We start from the raw sequence: 14991 nt of genomic DNA on the forward strand, positions 1-14991 counted from the left end.
GATATAAGACCTGATAGCTGAAGACAAAGTCTTTGGAAAAACCCAGTGGACTTTCACTCTTCCTTTTTAGCCTATCAAATCTTTCAGTTCAGTTCAGTAGCTCAGTCATGTCCGACTCTTTGCGACCCCATGAACCACAGGATACCAGGCCTCCCTGTCCATCACCAACTTCCGGAGTCCACCCAAACCCATGTCCATTGTGTCGGTGATGCCATTCAACCATTTTATCCTCTATCATCCCCTTCTCCTCCTGTTCTTTGGTCTCCCCCAAATTCATCTAGAGTCTTATTAAGAAAATAAGTCTGACCAAAGGATCAGAAACCACTTACCAACTGGTCTGGATTAAGATGCTCTCCATTTTTCAGGCGATCTTTGTAATCTTCCAGTTTGAGCTACAAAAGAGAAACTTGTATCTACCACAATCTGATACAAAATTCTGAAACAAACTAAATACCAGACTGTTTCTCATGAAAACAAAGTTCTTGCAGTAAACTACCAATCTTTAAGAATAACATTTTAGTACAAGATAAAAGGCAGTTGTAGATGAATTCCAGTCAGGAAAAAAAAATATTACACACAATCAACACTAGTCTGGAATTACAAAAGTTAAGTGGTAATAAACCCTTTTTCTCTTAATGGGCTCTGTAACTAGATTACATGACACATAGGGATTTAACAAATAAATCATATGCCCCTAACCCAAGGTGCTCAATCAGGGGCAATTTTGTCCCCCAAGGACACATGACAATGTCTGGAGGTATCTCTGGCTATCACCACTCAGGGGATAGGGAGGAGGTGGGTGCCACTGGCATCCTGAGGGTAGAGGCCAGGCCATTATAGAATGCTGCAGTGCATCCTACAGTGCAAAGGTCAGCCCCCCACAACAAAGAACTATCCAGCACAAAATGGCAACAGTGTTTGTGAGGCTGAAAAGTCCTGCTTAAATGGTTACCTGTTGAACTATGTGAGCATTTGTCCAGTGAAACTTCCTAATGGAAGTACAAAAATGTAATATATTTTTTTTCTAGAATTATAGTAGCCTCAACTTGAAGCCATCTTTCATTTTTAAAAATCTGATATTTAAGTAAATAAATGACAAATAAATTGTATTGTCCAAATAATGACATGACCCTTTATGGTATTCTAAAAGCAATTTTAGGCACCTTCTATGTTTGCTTTATAGCTTTAAAATACTTTCAGAAGCTTGAAACAAATGTATGAGTACTGACCAGATTGGTATTCAAAATTAAAGAGGTACTATAGTTCAGCTGAAGAGTATAATTATACATATATTACACATATATATGTAGTTCCTCCACCTGGGTAAGACATTTATGAGTCTATCAAAAGATCCCGCTTAGAACAGATCCTGCTCTGACTCTAACTTCCCACAGTGGCAGGGGATTTGTGCTGACCCAGGCACACTCACCTTATCATGCTCATGATCAACTGCATGCATTCAAAAGACAACTGGTGAGAACTAAGGCTACAGAGAAGCTACCAGTAACTGGCCCTTCTTCACTATCTTCCTAGAGTGTGTGTTGGGGGAGGGTGGGGGGGGGTGGGGAATGGGAACGGAAAGGAACAGGGTCAACCAAACTCTTGAAAATCTCTTCACCCTCCTGCATCAAAAGCAACTTTCCTAGATTTAACTAGGTCTTGGCATAGAAATATTCAAAAGGTCCTCGGTCCAGATAGTAACTCACCTACTATCACAAGCAAAAGAGAATCATGACACAACAAAGCTATGTGCAGTACCATTTCACAGGCTACATGACTCAGGAAATGAGGAATGATCTGGATCTTTACATCAGCATTTACTGTCACATCAGGCTGGTTACAACCTGCGTATCTTTACAAGGCTCCCTACAATGCTTTCACCAACCAATCTGAAACAATCACCTAGCAACACAAAAATTAGTGCTAAAACATCTTCTGGCTCTGCCATCGTTAAAGCTTCCAATGACTGCAGCAGTTATACTGCAATATCAAATGCTGCAGAAAGTCACAAGGAAAACAAGCTAAAAAAAAAAAGGAACACTATTCATTTATGAAAAGAAATATTAATACTACATGCAAGGAATTAATCTGAGCTAAAGTAGCTACCTCTGCAAATATTTCAACAGTAGCATGCATAATAATTTTACTATGAAGAATATTTTTATTCAGCTATTCTGGCAAATCAAATATAAAGTGTTTAATACAGTCAGTATTTAGCCCACTTGTACATTTTCAGCCAGCTAAATCTCAAGGTTACTTAAATCTTCAGGAAAGAAATCTTTAGGAAGAATATCTAGGAGCCCTGATAGAAAGTAAAAAAGCAAGTTCCTTAAGTCTAATTTAACATGGTGTATATACAGGGCTGGGTGGGGGAAAAAAGTTACCTTCTTTTTCTCGATGTTTCTAATTTTGTGTTTAAGGCATATGAGTCCATTATCAATATATGTCTCATATGCTTGGGAAGGAGAGGCAGCAGAGCTGAGGGCAGACTGCAAGGGGCTCATCGCCCGCTGGCTTTCCCCATGCTGACTGTGGTTCACTTGGGGCTTGGCTGACTTCATTGTCCTCTGTTTTCCCTCCTCTGAATGGCCTGAAGGTGACTGGTAACCAAAAGGAGATGAAGAGAGTTGCACCATTGAAACAGATGAGGCTGAAAGAGGGAAGGGAAAAAAAAAAAGTTAGGAATAAAACTAAATTACGACTAGAGGCTTTAAATTCCCTTTAAAGTCTAGACCCACGCCCCACAAAATTCTCTTCCACAGAAGTGAGCTCAAAACTTAATGTTGTTTTAAATACTGTACTTTCATTTCACTACCTTGAAGGCAGTTCGTGCCAAGCACTGGAGCCTTTGCATAGGCAAAAATCTACAATACGGGGGATATTTCCAGAAATTCAATTTCCCACATAGGGAGGAAGAACTGCTAATCAAACAGTGGCTTCAGAGCTGAGGGCGACCCACATTCTGAATAATTTCTATGGTCAAGTGATGACACACACAAAAAATAAGCCTTCCCCATCCGGACAAGGCAGCCAGCCATTCGAAACTCTTCACATTATCTCTCACCACCAGCCCCAACCCCAATCACTAACAACCACATTTAAAAGAAAATCCCAAACACACAATTCTTTCAGAGCTCTCTTTCACCAAGTGCGGAGAAACTTCTTGAACAAGAATGCTAACTTCCCTTTGATTGCTCTGGGGCCTACAAGGCAAGCTCGTCTCTACTGGACACTGGAGCGAGGTACTCTCAAGCTGCGACCTCTTCGAGTTCGTGTTCAGTTTTGTTTAAACTAACCCATAACCACTCACAAGTCAACCGGTTTAAGGGCGCATCCTGGCGAGCCTTACACCGCCCCGACCGTGGCCCTCGCTCCCCCTCCAGCCCCGCGCATCAGCGCTGTTCTCCCCACTCCCCTTGAGGAGCATCCCCAGAGCAAGGACAAAACAGGCCCCAGGCCCCCGCAAGGCCCGCGCCAGAGGCGCTTCCACTGGGAGGGCCCTCGGCCCCCCGAGGGCAGCGACCCCCGCCCTCCCTCAGTCGTCCGGTCGCCGAAGCAGCGGGCCGGGGCCACTTCTGCAGGTGCCTCTAGGAGGCCGATCTGCGTAAGACGCACGGGCTACCTGCCCGCCAGGGCCGCGCCCCAAGGATGCCGAGCCGTCCTGCACTCCAGGCAGCGGTCGCCCAACCCTGCCCACCCTCGCCGGCCGGCCACTTGCCCCCGCAGCGCCGACTCAGGCAGCCGCAGCCTGGCTTCACCTCCGCAGGCCGCCGAGGCCGCTGCCGCCGCCGCCGCTGCCGCAGCCCGGGCCCGCCTTCGAAAGCCGGCGGGAGCCAGGAGAGCTGCGGAGGTGGACCAGCGCCACCCCGCACTCGTGTCTCCTCCTCCCGCCTTCCCCCTCTCCCCTCCCTGTCCTCGCAGGCGGCGTCTGCGGCACCAGGCACACCGCCGACTCAGCCGCTCTTGCCCAGGCCCGCCCTCGACGCCGTGGGGGGGGCCTATATAGGTGCGCCCCGCCCCCACGCGCGCGCACCTCCTCCTTCCGGTGCCGGGCCCCGCCGCCGCGGGCCTCCGCCAGGGGCGGGGGACGCTTGTGCCAGGCCCAGATGCGGCGAGAAGTCGTCGCGAGAGGGCGCGTTCTCCCCGCGATTGCGCAGATTGCGGGCCACCAGGTGGGCCCGCTGAGTTGTCGAGAGCCGGCCGCCCGCGAACTCCGCAGCTCTACGCGACCTTGCTGATTGCTGCCAGTAACTCTTGGCGTGACCTTGAACAGGTGATTTGAATCACTCGAAAAGCGCAGAGAGCTCTTTGCGGAATTGCCAATTAAACCGAACTTGAGCCTTTGGTGGTTTAGGTGGGCAGTCTTGAAGTGCAGGCGTGCCTCTGCCCCTCACCTCCAGATTCCATCCTTCACTGTCCAGTGGAGAGGAATCACCGTTTCCGCCGAAAGGACTCATAGGAGCAGAATACTCCAAACCAGCATTGCCATAAAAACGATCTGGGTGACTCCGCAACCTTCAGTAATAAGATTTAGTTTATTTAGGCTGTGTCATTTGTTACTTTGAAACATTAATTCGTTGGCACTCAGAGAAAAAGCTAATAAAAATCTTGGTACAGTTGCATCAAATTAAGAGAAAAGGTTGGAAATACAACTCTGTTTTTGAAGGAAGGGATGGCGTTTCTCATACCAAAAGAGGAAAAGAAAGAGAGAAAAAAACCCAGATATACATGTGTCTAGCTACTACACCAAAAAAAAAAAAAAATGTTTTAGGTCCTGTACCTGGGACTCTGATAAAAATTATTTAGACTAGCAAGAGAAGAACACTGCAAAATCAGGAGTATAATCAAGGAAACAAAACTCCAACTTAAAAAATGTTGGGGAAACTCAACACAAAAATTATCATGATGTTTAACATTTCTTGATACAGCATTTTGCCACTTGCGGCATTCTTTTCAGTCTATGTTGCATTGTAGCTTTGAATCTCTGAATCCCACATGCGACCTTGAGGGTCGGACAAATCATAGGTTGTCCATTTGTTTCATTGTTTATAACGAAAGATAGAACAAAGCTGTTGAACGTCAGGGGAGGAAGACTACGCCTTCATCCTTAAGAGAGCAAAAAGCAATGAACAAAGGTAAAAACACGTGAAGGACACACTTTTGTATCATTGAGTAGAAACAAAGTTACAGCTCAGGTTTATGCCTGTGGTAGCCTGAACTAATAGTGAATCTAAGAATGAACAGTATTTCTGACATACTAATCATTATATGTTTGTCTTCTAATTGACCAAGAATAAACTATCCTTTGTGTCATATAGATCTGGCCATGGATCCTAAATATTCCACTAAATGTAATAATTCTGAATAAATCTATACCGTTTTATTTGCAAACATGATTCAGAAAATGAATCAAGAATGCAAAAGCAAAAATAATTGAATTTCAAGTCTGGTAAGGTACAGTCTGTATAAGCACAGCATAACATTTATAGGAGATTGTACCTAATAGATAATGTTGTGATATTTTCTTTAAAAAAATGGAAAAAGTGATTCAGAAAAAAAGCTTTTCTGCTAGAAAAGATCTTTAAAGCCAGTGAGTCTGGTTTATTTTGAAAGTACATGCCTCCTCAATTTTTATTTGTTAGTGATTTTCTTTGTTTTCCCCTCCCCATTCCCTATTTTCTACACCTTTATTTGCCTTGCTAACAGTGAGGAGTATTTTTGGAAAGCCACCTCCAAGATCAGCAATGAATTACTGTTTCAAATATGATTTTTAAAGTTGTTTCAAATCAGTGAGGGAAGAACACATCCATTCAACAAATACATATTGTTATGTTAGCTAAACCAAGTATGTATTGTCCAGTATGTCTTGGGTTATGTGTTAGGGATATATTGGTGAGTGAGAGATATAGCCACTGACCTCATGGATCTGCATGGGAATTCAATAAAAGCTGCAGGAATAAGTAGCAAAAGCAATCAACTCAAAATAGATTAACAAAAATACTAAAGACTTATAATGGATCATTTGATTTCTGTAAAAATTGGTCAAACTTTACATCCCTTGAAAATGTGAAGATTTTAAATATGCATTGTCTGGTAAACACATGGTTCCTGCAGGAATGGTTGTGCTGTGCATGTGTGCTCAGTCACTCAGTCGTGTCCAACTCTTTGCAACCCCGTGGACTGTAGCCCATGGGGCTTTTTTGTCCATGGGATTCTCCAGGCAAGAATACTGGAGTGGGTTGCCATTTCCTCCTCCAGGGGATCTTCCCACCCCAGGGATCAAACCTGCATCTTCTATGTCTCCTACATTGGCCAGCAGATTTATCACTGAGCCATCTGAGGTTATGCCGTGCTGCTGCTGCTAAGTCGCTTCAGTCGTGTCCGACTCTGTGCAGCCCCAGAGACGGCAGCCCACCAGGCTTCCCCGTCCCTGAGATTTTCCAGGCAAGAACACTGGAGTGGGTTGCCATTTCCTTCTCCAGTGCATGAAAGTGAAAAGTGAAAATGAAGTCGCTCAGTTGTTCCCGACTCTTAGCGACCCCATGGACTGCAGCCTACCAGGCTTCTCTGTCCATGGATTTTCCAGGCAAAAATACTGGAGTGGGGTACCATTGCCTTCTCTGGAGGTTATGCTGTAGTCTCTTAAAATTTATGTAGCTTCGCATTGTTGAAACTGGAAAGATTAATTCACTAAAGGATGTTGAAGCTCCTACCACGAGTGGAGATAGAAGAAATTATCCTAGATATTTTGTTATGGGTGATAGAAATCTGCCTCTATGTGGTTCTATAAGGCTTTCTAGAGTGTTGCCACAAAGAGAACAAGAAAATAAATAAACAAATGGCTAAGAAAGATTCTCGTGGAACAGATAGCATAATAAAGTTGTTTTAAAGTATTGTACTTTCACATATCAATATATCATCAAAGGAATTTATTGAACAATACATCCTAAAATAGTCATATCTTTTGACACAGTAACCCCTTACTTTAGAAATCTCCCCTATGGAAATAATCAGACATGCAGAAAATAATTTATCTTTCGAAATGCTAATCACAGCTTTTTTTTGGTGATGAAAAATTGTGAACAAAAACTGAGGCATTCAAACTAATTCAGTTCAGTTCAGTTCAGTCGCTCAGTTGTGTCCGACTCGCTGCGACCCCATAAACTGCAGCACGCCAAGCCTCCCTGTTCATCACCAACTTCCGGAGTCCACCCAAACCCATGTCCATTGAGTCGGTGATGCCATCCAACCATCTCATCCTCTGTCATCCCCTTCTCCTCCTGCCCTCAACCTTTCGGCATCAGGGTCCTTTCCAATGAGTCAGCTCTTCGCACCAGGTGGCGCAAGTATTGGAATTACAGCCTCTACATCAGTCCTTCCAATGAACAACCAGCACTGATCTCCTTTAGTATGGACTGGTTGGATTTCTTTGCAGTCCAAGGGACTCTCAAAGAGTCTTCTCCAACACCACAGTTCAAAAGCATCAATTCTTCGATGCTCAGCTTTCTTTAGGTCCAACTCTCACATCCATACATGACCACTGGAAAAACCATAGCCTTGACTAGACGGACTTTTGTTGGCAAAGTGATGTCTGTGCTTTTTAATATGCTGTGTTGCTTGGTCATAACTTTCCTTCCAAGGAGTAGGCGTCTTTTAATTTCATTGCTGCAGTCACCATCTGCAGTGATTTTGGAGCCCAGAAAAATAAAGTCAGCCACTGTTTCCACTGTTTCACCATCTATTTGCCATGAAGTAATGGGACCAGATGCCATGATCTTAGTTTTCTGAATGTTGAGCTTTAAGCCAACTTTTTCACTCTCCTCTTTCACTTTCATCAGAGGCTCTTCAGTTCTTCTTCACTTTGTGCCATAAGGGTGGTGTCATCTGCATATCTGAGGTTATTGATATTTCTTCTGGAAATCTTGATTCCAGCTTGTGCTTCTTCCAGCCCAGAGTTTCTCATGATGTACTCTGTCTGCATATAAGTTAAATAAGCGGGGTGACAATATACAGCCTTGATGTACTCCTTTTCCTATTTGAAACCAGTCTGTTTCCATGTCCAGTTCTAACTGTTGCTTCCTGACCCGCATACAGGTTTCTCAAGAGGCAGGTCAAGTGGTCTGGTATGCCCATCTCTTTCAGAATTTTCCACAGTTTATTGTGATCCACACAGTCAAAGGCTTTGGCATAGTCAATAAAGCAGAAATAGATGTTTTTCTGGAACTCTCTTGCTTTTTCGATGATCCAGCGGATGTTGGCAATTTGATCTCTGGTTCCTCTGCCTTTTCTAAATCCAGCTTGAACATCTGGAAGTTAACCATTCATGTATTGCTGAAGCCTGGCTTGGAGAATTTTGAGCATTACTTTACTAGCATGTGAGATGAGTGCAATTGTGCAGTAGTTTGAGCATTCTTTGGCATTGCCTTTCTTTGGGATTGGAATGAAAACTGACCTTTTCCAGTCTTGTGGCCACTGCTGAGTTTTCTATATTTGCTGGCATATTGAGTGCAGCACTTTCACAGCATCATCTTTCAGGATTTGAAATAGCTCAACTGGAATTCCATCACCTCCGCTAGCTTTGTTCGTAGTGATGCTTTCTAAGGCCCACTTGACTTCACATTCCAGGATGTCTGGCTCTAGGTGAGTGATCACACTATCGTGATTATCTGGGTCATGAAGATCTTCTTTGTACAGTTCTTCTGTGTATTCTTGCCACCTCTTCTTAATATTTTCTGCTTCTGTTAGATCCCTACAATTTCTGTCCTTTTTTGAGCCCATCTTTGCATGAAATGTTCCCTTGGTATCTCTAATTTTCTTGAAGAGATCTCTGTAGTCTTTCCCATTTTATCAGCTTAGTTCAGTCACTCAGTCATGTCTGACTCTTTGCAACCCCATGTACTGCAGAATGCCAGGCTTTCCTGTCCATCACCAACTTCCATTCTATTGTTTTCCTGTATTTCTTTGCATTGATCACTGAGGAAGGCTTTCTTATCTCTCCTGGCTATTCTTTGGAACTCTGCATTCAAATGGGTATATCTTCCTTTTCTCCTTTGCTTTTCACTTCCCATCTTTTCACAGCTATTTGTAAGGCCTCCTCAGACAGCCATTTTGCTTTTTTTTGTATTTCTTTTGCTTGGGGATAGTCTTGATTCCTGTCTCCTGTACAATGTCATGAACCTCCATCCATAATTCATCAGGCACTCTGTCTATCGGATCTAGTCCCTTAAATCTATTTCTCACTTCCACTGTATAATCATAAGGGATTTGATCTAGGTCATACCTGAATGGTCTAGTGGTTTTCTCCACTTTTTTTAACTTCAGTCTGAATTTGGCAATAAGGAGTTTATGATCCAAGCCACAGTCAGCTCCCGGTCTTATTTTTGCTGACTGTATAGAGCTTCTCCATCTTTGGCTGCAAAGGATATAATCAATCTGATTTCGGTGTCAACCATCTGGTGATGTCCATGTGTAAAGTCTTCTCTTCTGTTGTTGGAAAAGGGTGCTTGCTATGACCAGTGTGTTCTCTTGGCAGAACTCTATTAGCCTTTGTCCTGCTTCATTCTGTACTCCAAGGCCAAATTTGCCTGTTACTCCAGGTATCTCTTGACGTCCTACTTTTGCATTCCAGTCCCCTATAATGAAAAGGACATCTTTTTTGGGTGTTAGTTCTCGAAGGTGTTGTAGGTCTTCATAGAACTGTTCAACTTCAGCTTCTTCAGCGTTACTGGTCGGGGCGTAGACTTGAATTACTATGATATTGAGTTGTTTGCCTTGGAAACAAACAGAGATCATTCTGTCAAACTAGGGAAATAGCTAAATAAAGAGACTCTGACCCATGAATTATAATTCAAGCAGTACAAATATTCAGTGGCATGATATTATACAAAGTAAACAAAAGCAGGGTAATAACATGATTTAAGACATCTGGCCTTCTCAGATGGCACAGTGATAAAGAATCCGCCTGCCAGTGCAGGAGATGCAAGAGACTCTGGTTTGATCCCTGGGTGGGGAAGATCCACTGGAGGAGGAAATGGCAACCCATTCCAGTATTCTTGCTTGGGAAATTCCATGGACAGAGGAGCCTGGCAGTCTACAGTCCATGAGGTTGCAAAGAGTCAGACACAACTGAGCAACTGAGCACATACACAAGACATTATTGAATACAGTTGTGATTTTGTAAAACATTTAATTTTAAATATGCATGGAAAAGGCTAGACGATATTTTCCTCTTTATTTTTATAGCATATGTTTATTTTAGAGAGCAAAGTAGACCAAAAAAGTTTCCCCAAAACATGAAAACTGTGACTATTAATTTTCTTCTTACAGCCATCTAGACTTTATTTCCAAGCAAATATCTATATAATGTTTTTACAAAAATGGAAATGTACTAAACATATTCGGCAGTTCTATCATTTTTACTTAAAACATGTTACACATCTTTTTTTAAAACAAATGTTCAACTTCCTTGGTGGTCCAGAATCTGCATTACAATGCAAGAGACACTTGATTGCTGGTCCAGGAAGATCCCACATGCTGCGAAGCAACTGAGCCCAGCACCACAACTACTAAGCCTGCTCTCTAGAGCTCATGAGCCACAGCTACTGAAGCCCACACTGAGACCCCATGCTCGGCAGCAAGAGAAGCCACCTCAATGAGAAGCCCACGTCCCACAACAGGAAAGAAGTCCCCACTCACCACAACCAGAGAAAGCCCCGTGAAACAACCAAACCCCACCACAGCCAAATGAAATAATAATATGATTATTAAATAATAATTAACATAATTATTAACTAATAAATGAATCTTAAATTTTAATTTTGAGTTAGGTTTGGGTACTATAATTTTGAATGTCAATTATCTTCTTTTTACTTTCCTGTGAACAAATAAGAAGTTAGAAAAACAATAAATGACACAAAGTATCATTTAGATAATTTAACAGAAATGTTAATTGTCCAAATGGGAACCACAAAAATAATATATAATAGTAAATATTTGAATAAATGGTAATTTGTATAATTTTCCCCCCATAAATGGGCAAAAATCCTAAATGAAACATGAAAAAATTACCCTAAAAGAAAGCCTAAAATAGTACAAATTATTTTGTCACTTGAAAAACTACTTTTTATCCATGATCATATTACCTCAGAATTTTTCACATAAATTTACTCATTTTTAATAAGAAATACATCTTAAAAGAGTTGTATTTTTTATACAAGGCATGGAGAGCACATGGAGACCAAAAAAAAGAAAAAATTAAGTTGGACTTCATCAAAACTGAAAACTTTTGTCCTTTAAAGGACACCATCAAAAAATAAAAAAGTTCACAGAACTGGAGAAAAAATTCTCAAATCACATACTTGTTAAGGTACTTATATCATCAATATATGTTTTACTATATACATCAATGTTATACATTTTTATATGAGAATATATGAAGAAGTATACAACTAAATTTTTTTTAATCTAAAAATGGGTAAAGAACCTGATTTGGCATTTCTGCAATAAAAACATAAAAATAGCCAATAAGTACGTGAAAAGCTACCCAACATCATTAGTCATCAAGGAAATGCAAATCAAAATACAGTAAGATACCACTTCACAGCAACTAAAATGATTATAACCAAAATAACAGATAATAAGAAATCTTGATGAAAATGTGGAGAAATTGGTTGGAATTCCTTGTGCACTGCTGGTGGAAATCTAAAATGGTGCACCCTCTTCAGAAAACAGTTTGGCAGTTCCTCAAACAATTAAACATACAATTTCCATATGAGCCAACAATTCCAAGTATATGCTTTCCAAGTATATACTCATATGTATATACTCAGGAGAAATAAAAAGATATCTCCACACAAAAAGTTGAACACATATTTTCACAAGAGCATTATTCACATAACCACAAAATAGAAACAACCCAAATGTTCATCAACTGATGAGTAGATAAATAAGATGTGACATGCCCATACAAAGGAATATTATTGAAGCATAAAAAGGAATGAAATGCTGATACATGTAAAAGCATGGATGAGTCTTGAAAATATTATGCTACAAGAAAAGAATCAGATAAAAGATATAAAATTTGCTGTTCCTCACCCCAGCAAATGCCACACCACAGCCTTGAACTAGGTCTGGGAAAAACACAGCAGAGAAAGGATGCAACCTTCAGCTGCTTTGGGGCAGAACTGCAGACACTGGCAGGGGGAACACATAGGTTTGCTGTGACCACAGAGGCCTCACTTGCTTCAACAGTCACCTCCTTTGAAGCAGGGCACGCACTCAAGGGCAACAATGCCTGATAGAACCCAAACCTCAGGGCTTATAGTCCAACAATTAGGAGAAGACCCCATCCCCACTAGGGCAGTGACAGCAGCAGGGCAGAGGAAGCTCTGCCCACACATCCAGCACAGGCTCTGGACACCACAGTACAAATCATATCCCCTGTCAAGGGGATAGCAACTGGCACACTCAGAAAAAAGACATGGCTGGTATGCAGAAAAAAGGAGAACTTTCACCAAAAATGTTGCACTCACAGAAGTCTAGACAGGGATGCTACCACATTAAAACACTGCTTCAAGACCACAGTAGAGAAATTCACGTAAAATGAAAAAACAAAGGAAATACTTCCAATCAAAGGAACAAGAGGAATCCCCTGAAAGAATAATGAAACAGACCTCACTACTGTACTAGACCCAGAGTTCAAAAAGGAGATAATAGAAATGATGAAGGGATTAAGAAAGATTATTGAAAGAAAAGCAGATCATAGTAAAAAGGAAATAGAAACTATGAACTAATCAAAATTGGACAATTCAATTGCTGAGACAAAAACCAACCAAGAAACAATGAAGAGCAGACTAAACAACATAATAGCAGGCTAAATAATAATAACAAAGGAAAAATGACTAAGTGAGCTGGAAGACAGATCAGAATAGCAGACAGAAAGACAAGTGAAAAACAAAGGAAATAAACATAATACACGTTGTTGTTCTTCAATCATTCAGTTGTGTCTGACTCTGCAACTCCATGGACTGCAGCACACTAGGATTCCCTGTCCTTCACCATCTCACAGAGCTTGCTGAAATTCATGTCCATTGAGTCAGTGATGCCATCCAACCATCTCGTCCTCTGTCATCCCCATCTCCTCCTGCCTTCAGCCTTTCCCAGCTTCAGGGTCTTTTCAGTGAGTCAGCTCTTCACATCAGGTGGCCAAAATATTAAAGCTTCAGCTTAGGCCTCAGTCCTTCCAATGAATATTCAGGACTGATTTCCTTTAGGATTGACTAATTTGATCTCCTTGCTGTCCAAGGGACTCACAAGAGTCTTCTCCAGCACCACAGTTTGAAAGCATCAATTCTTTGGCATTCAGTCTTCTTTATGGTCCAACTCTCACATCTATATGTTACTACTGGAAAAATCATAGCTTTGACTATACAGACATTTGTCGACAAAGTGATGTCTCTGATTTTTAATACACTGTCTAGGGTTGTCATAGCTTTTCTTCCAAGGAGCAAGCATCTTTTCATTTCATGGCTGGGGTCACCATCTGCAGTGATTTTGGAGCCCAAGAAAATAAGTCTGTCACTGCACTGCTTCCATTGTTTCCCCATTTATTTTGCCCCATGAAGTGATGGGACTGAATTCCATGATCTCAGTGTTTTGAATGTTGCATCCTCAATCGCTCAATCATGTCTCTTTGTGACCCCCTAGACAATAGCCCACCAGGCTCCTCTGTCCATGGAATTTTCCAGAGAAGAATACCGAAGTGGGTTGCCATTTCTTCTTTCAATGGATCTTCCTGACCCATGGATTGAACCCACATCTGCTCTGTCTCCTGCATTGGCAGGCAGATTCTTTACCACTGTGCCACCTGGGAAGCGCAATTGAATGTTAAGTTTAAGCCAATTTTTTCACGTTTTTCTTTCACCTTCCTCAAGAGGCTCTTTAGCTCCTCTTCACTTTCTGTCTTAAGAGTGGCATCATCTGCATATCTAAGATTATTGATATTTCTCCTGGGAATCTTGATTCCAGCTTGTGCTTCATCCAGCCCAGCATTTTGCATGATGTACTCTACATATAGGAGAAGGCAATGGCACCCCACTCCAGTACTCTTGCCTGGAAAATCCCATGGATGGAGGAGCCTGGTAGGCTGCAGTCCATGGGGTCGCTAGGAGTCAGACACGACTGAGCAACTTCACTTTCACTTTTCACTTTCATGCATTGGAGAAGGAAATGGCAAGCCACTCCAGTGTTCTTGCCTGGAGAATCCCAGGGATGGGGGAGCCTGGTGGGCTGCTGTCTCTGGGGTCACACAGAGTCGGACAGGACTGAAGCAACTTAGCAGCAGCAGCAGCACTCTGCATATAAGTCAAATAAGTATGGTGACAATATACAGCCTAACATACTGCTTTCCAAATTTTGAACCAGTCTGTTATTCCATGTCTGATTCTAACTGTTGCTTCTTGATCTGCATACAGGTTTCTCAGGAGGCAGGTAAAGTGGTCTGATATTCCCATCTCTTTTAGAATTTTCCACAGTTTGTTGTGATCCACACAGTCAAAGGCTTTAGTGTAGTCAATGAAGCAGAAGTAGATGTTTCTCTGGAATTCAGTAGCTTTTTCTATGATTCAACAGATGTTGGTAATTTGATCTCTGGTTCCTCTGCCTTTTCTAAACCCAGCTTTAAGATCTGGAAGTTCTCGGTTCACATACTGTTGAAGCCTAGCTTGAAGGATTTTGAGCATTATCTTATAGCATGTGCTGCTGCTGCTAAGTCACTTCAGTCGTGTCTGACTCTGTGTGACCCCATAGACAGCAGCCCACCAGGCTCCCCCATCCCTGGGATTCTCTAGGCAAGAATACTGGAGTGGGTTGCCATTTCCTTCTCCAATGCATGGAAGTGAAAAGTCAAAGTGAAGTCACTCAGTCCTGTCCAACTCTTAGTAACCACATGTGAGATGAGTACAATTGTGCAGTAGTTTGAACATTCTTTGGTAT

At 42.0% G+C, this 14991-nt stretch overlaps 1 protein-coding gene and 1 pseudogene across 19 annotated transcripts in view; one reads left to right on the plus strand and one right to left on the minus strand.

The window, feature by feature from the left end:
* CAPRIN2 (caprin family member 2) overlaps positions 1-3980 on the minus strand; it is a 42648-nt gene extending 38668 nt beyond the window's left edge. For 12 of the 19 annotated variants that reach the window (XM_070371275.1, XM_070371278.1, XM_070371276.1 and 9 more), the window contains exons 1-3: positions 3759-3892; positions 2385-2650; positions 330-392 (exon numbers count right to left, since the gene is read on the minus strand). In XM_070371275.1, coding sequence (XP_070227376.1) covers positions 330-392; positions 2385-2636 — 315 coding nt within the window. In that variant the 5' untranslated portion in view covers positions 2637-2650; positions 3759-3892. Of the gene's footprint in view, positions 1-329; positions 393-2384; positions 2651-3622; positions 3641-3718 lie in introns of those variants that run through there. The other 7 variants (XM_070371282.1, XM_070371281.1, XM_070371272.1 and 4 more) reach the window with 4 other exon arrangements.
* Positions 3981-5125: 1145 nt separating this feature from the next.
* Positions 5126-14991, plus strand: part of LOC102272900 (large ribosomal subunit protein eL38 pseudogene) — a 38580-nt pseudogene continuing 28714 nt past the window's right edge.

This window comes from Bos mutus, chromosome 5, assembly GCF_027580195.1.
Source record: "Bos mutus isolate GX-2022 chromosome 5, NWIPB_WYAK_1.1, whole genome shotgun sequence".
Lineage (NCBI taxonomy): Eukaryota > Metazoa > Chordata > Mammalia > Artiodactyla > Bovidae > Bos > Bos mutus.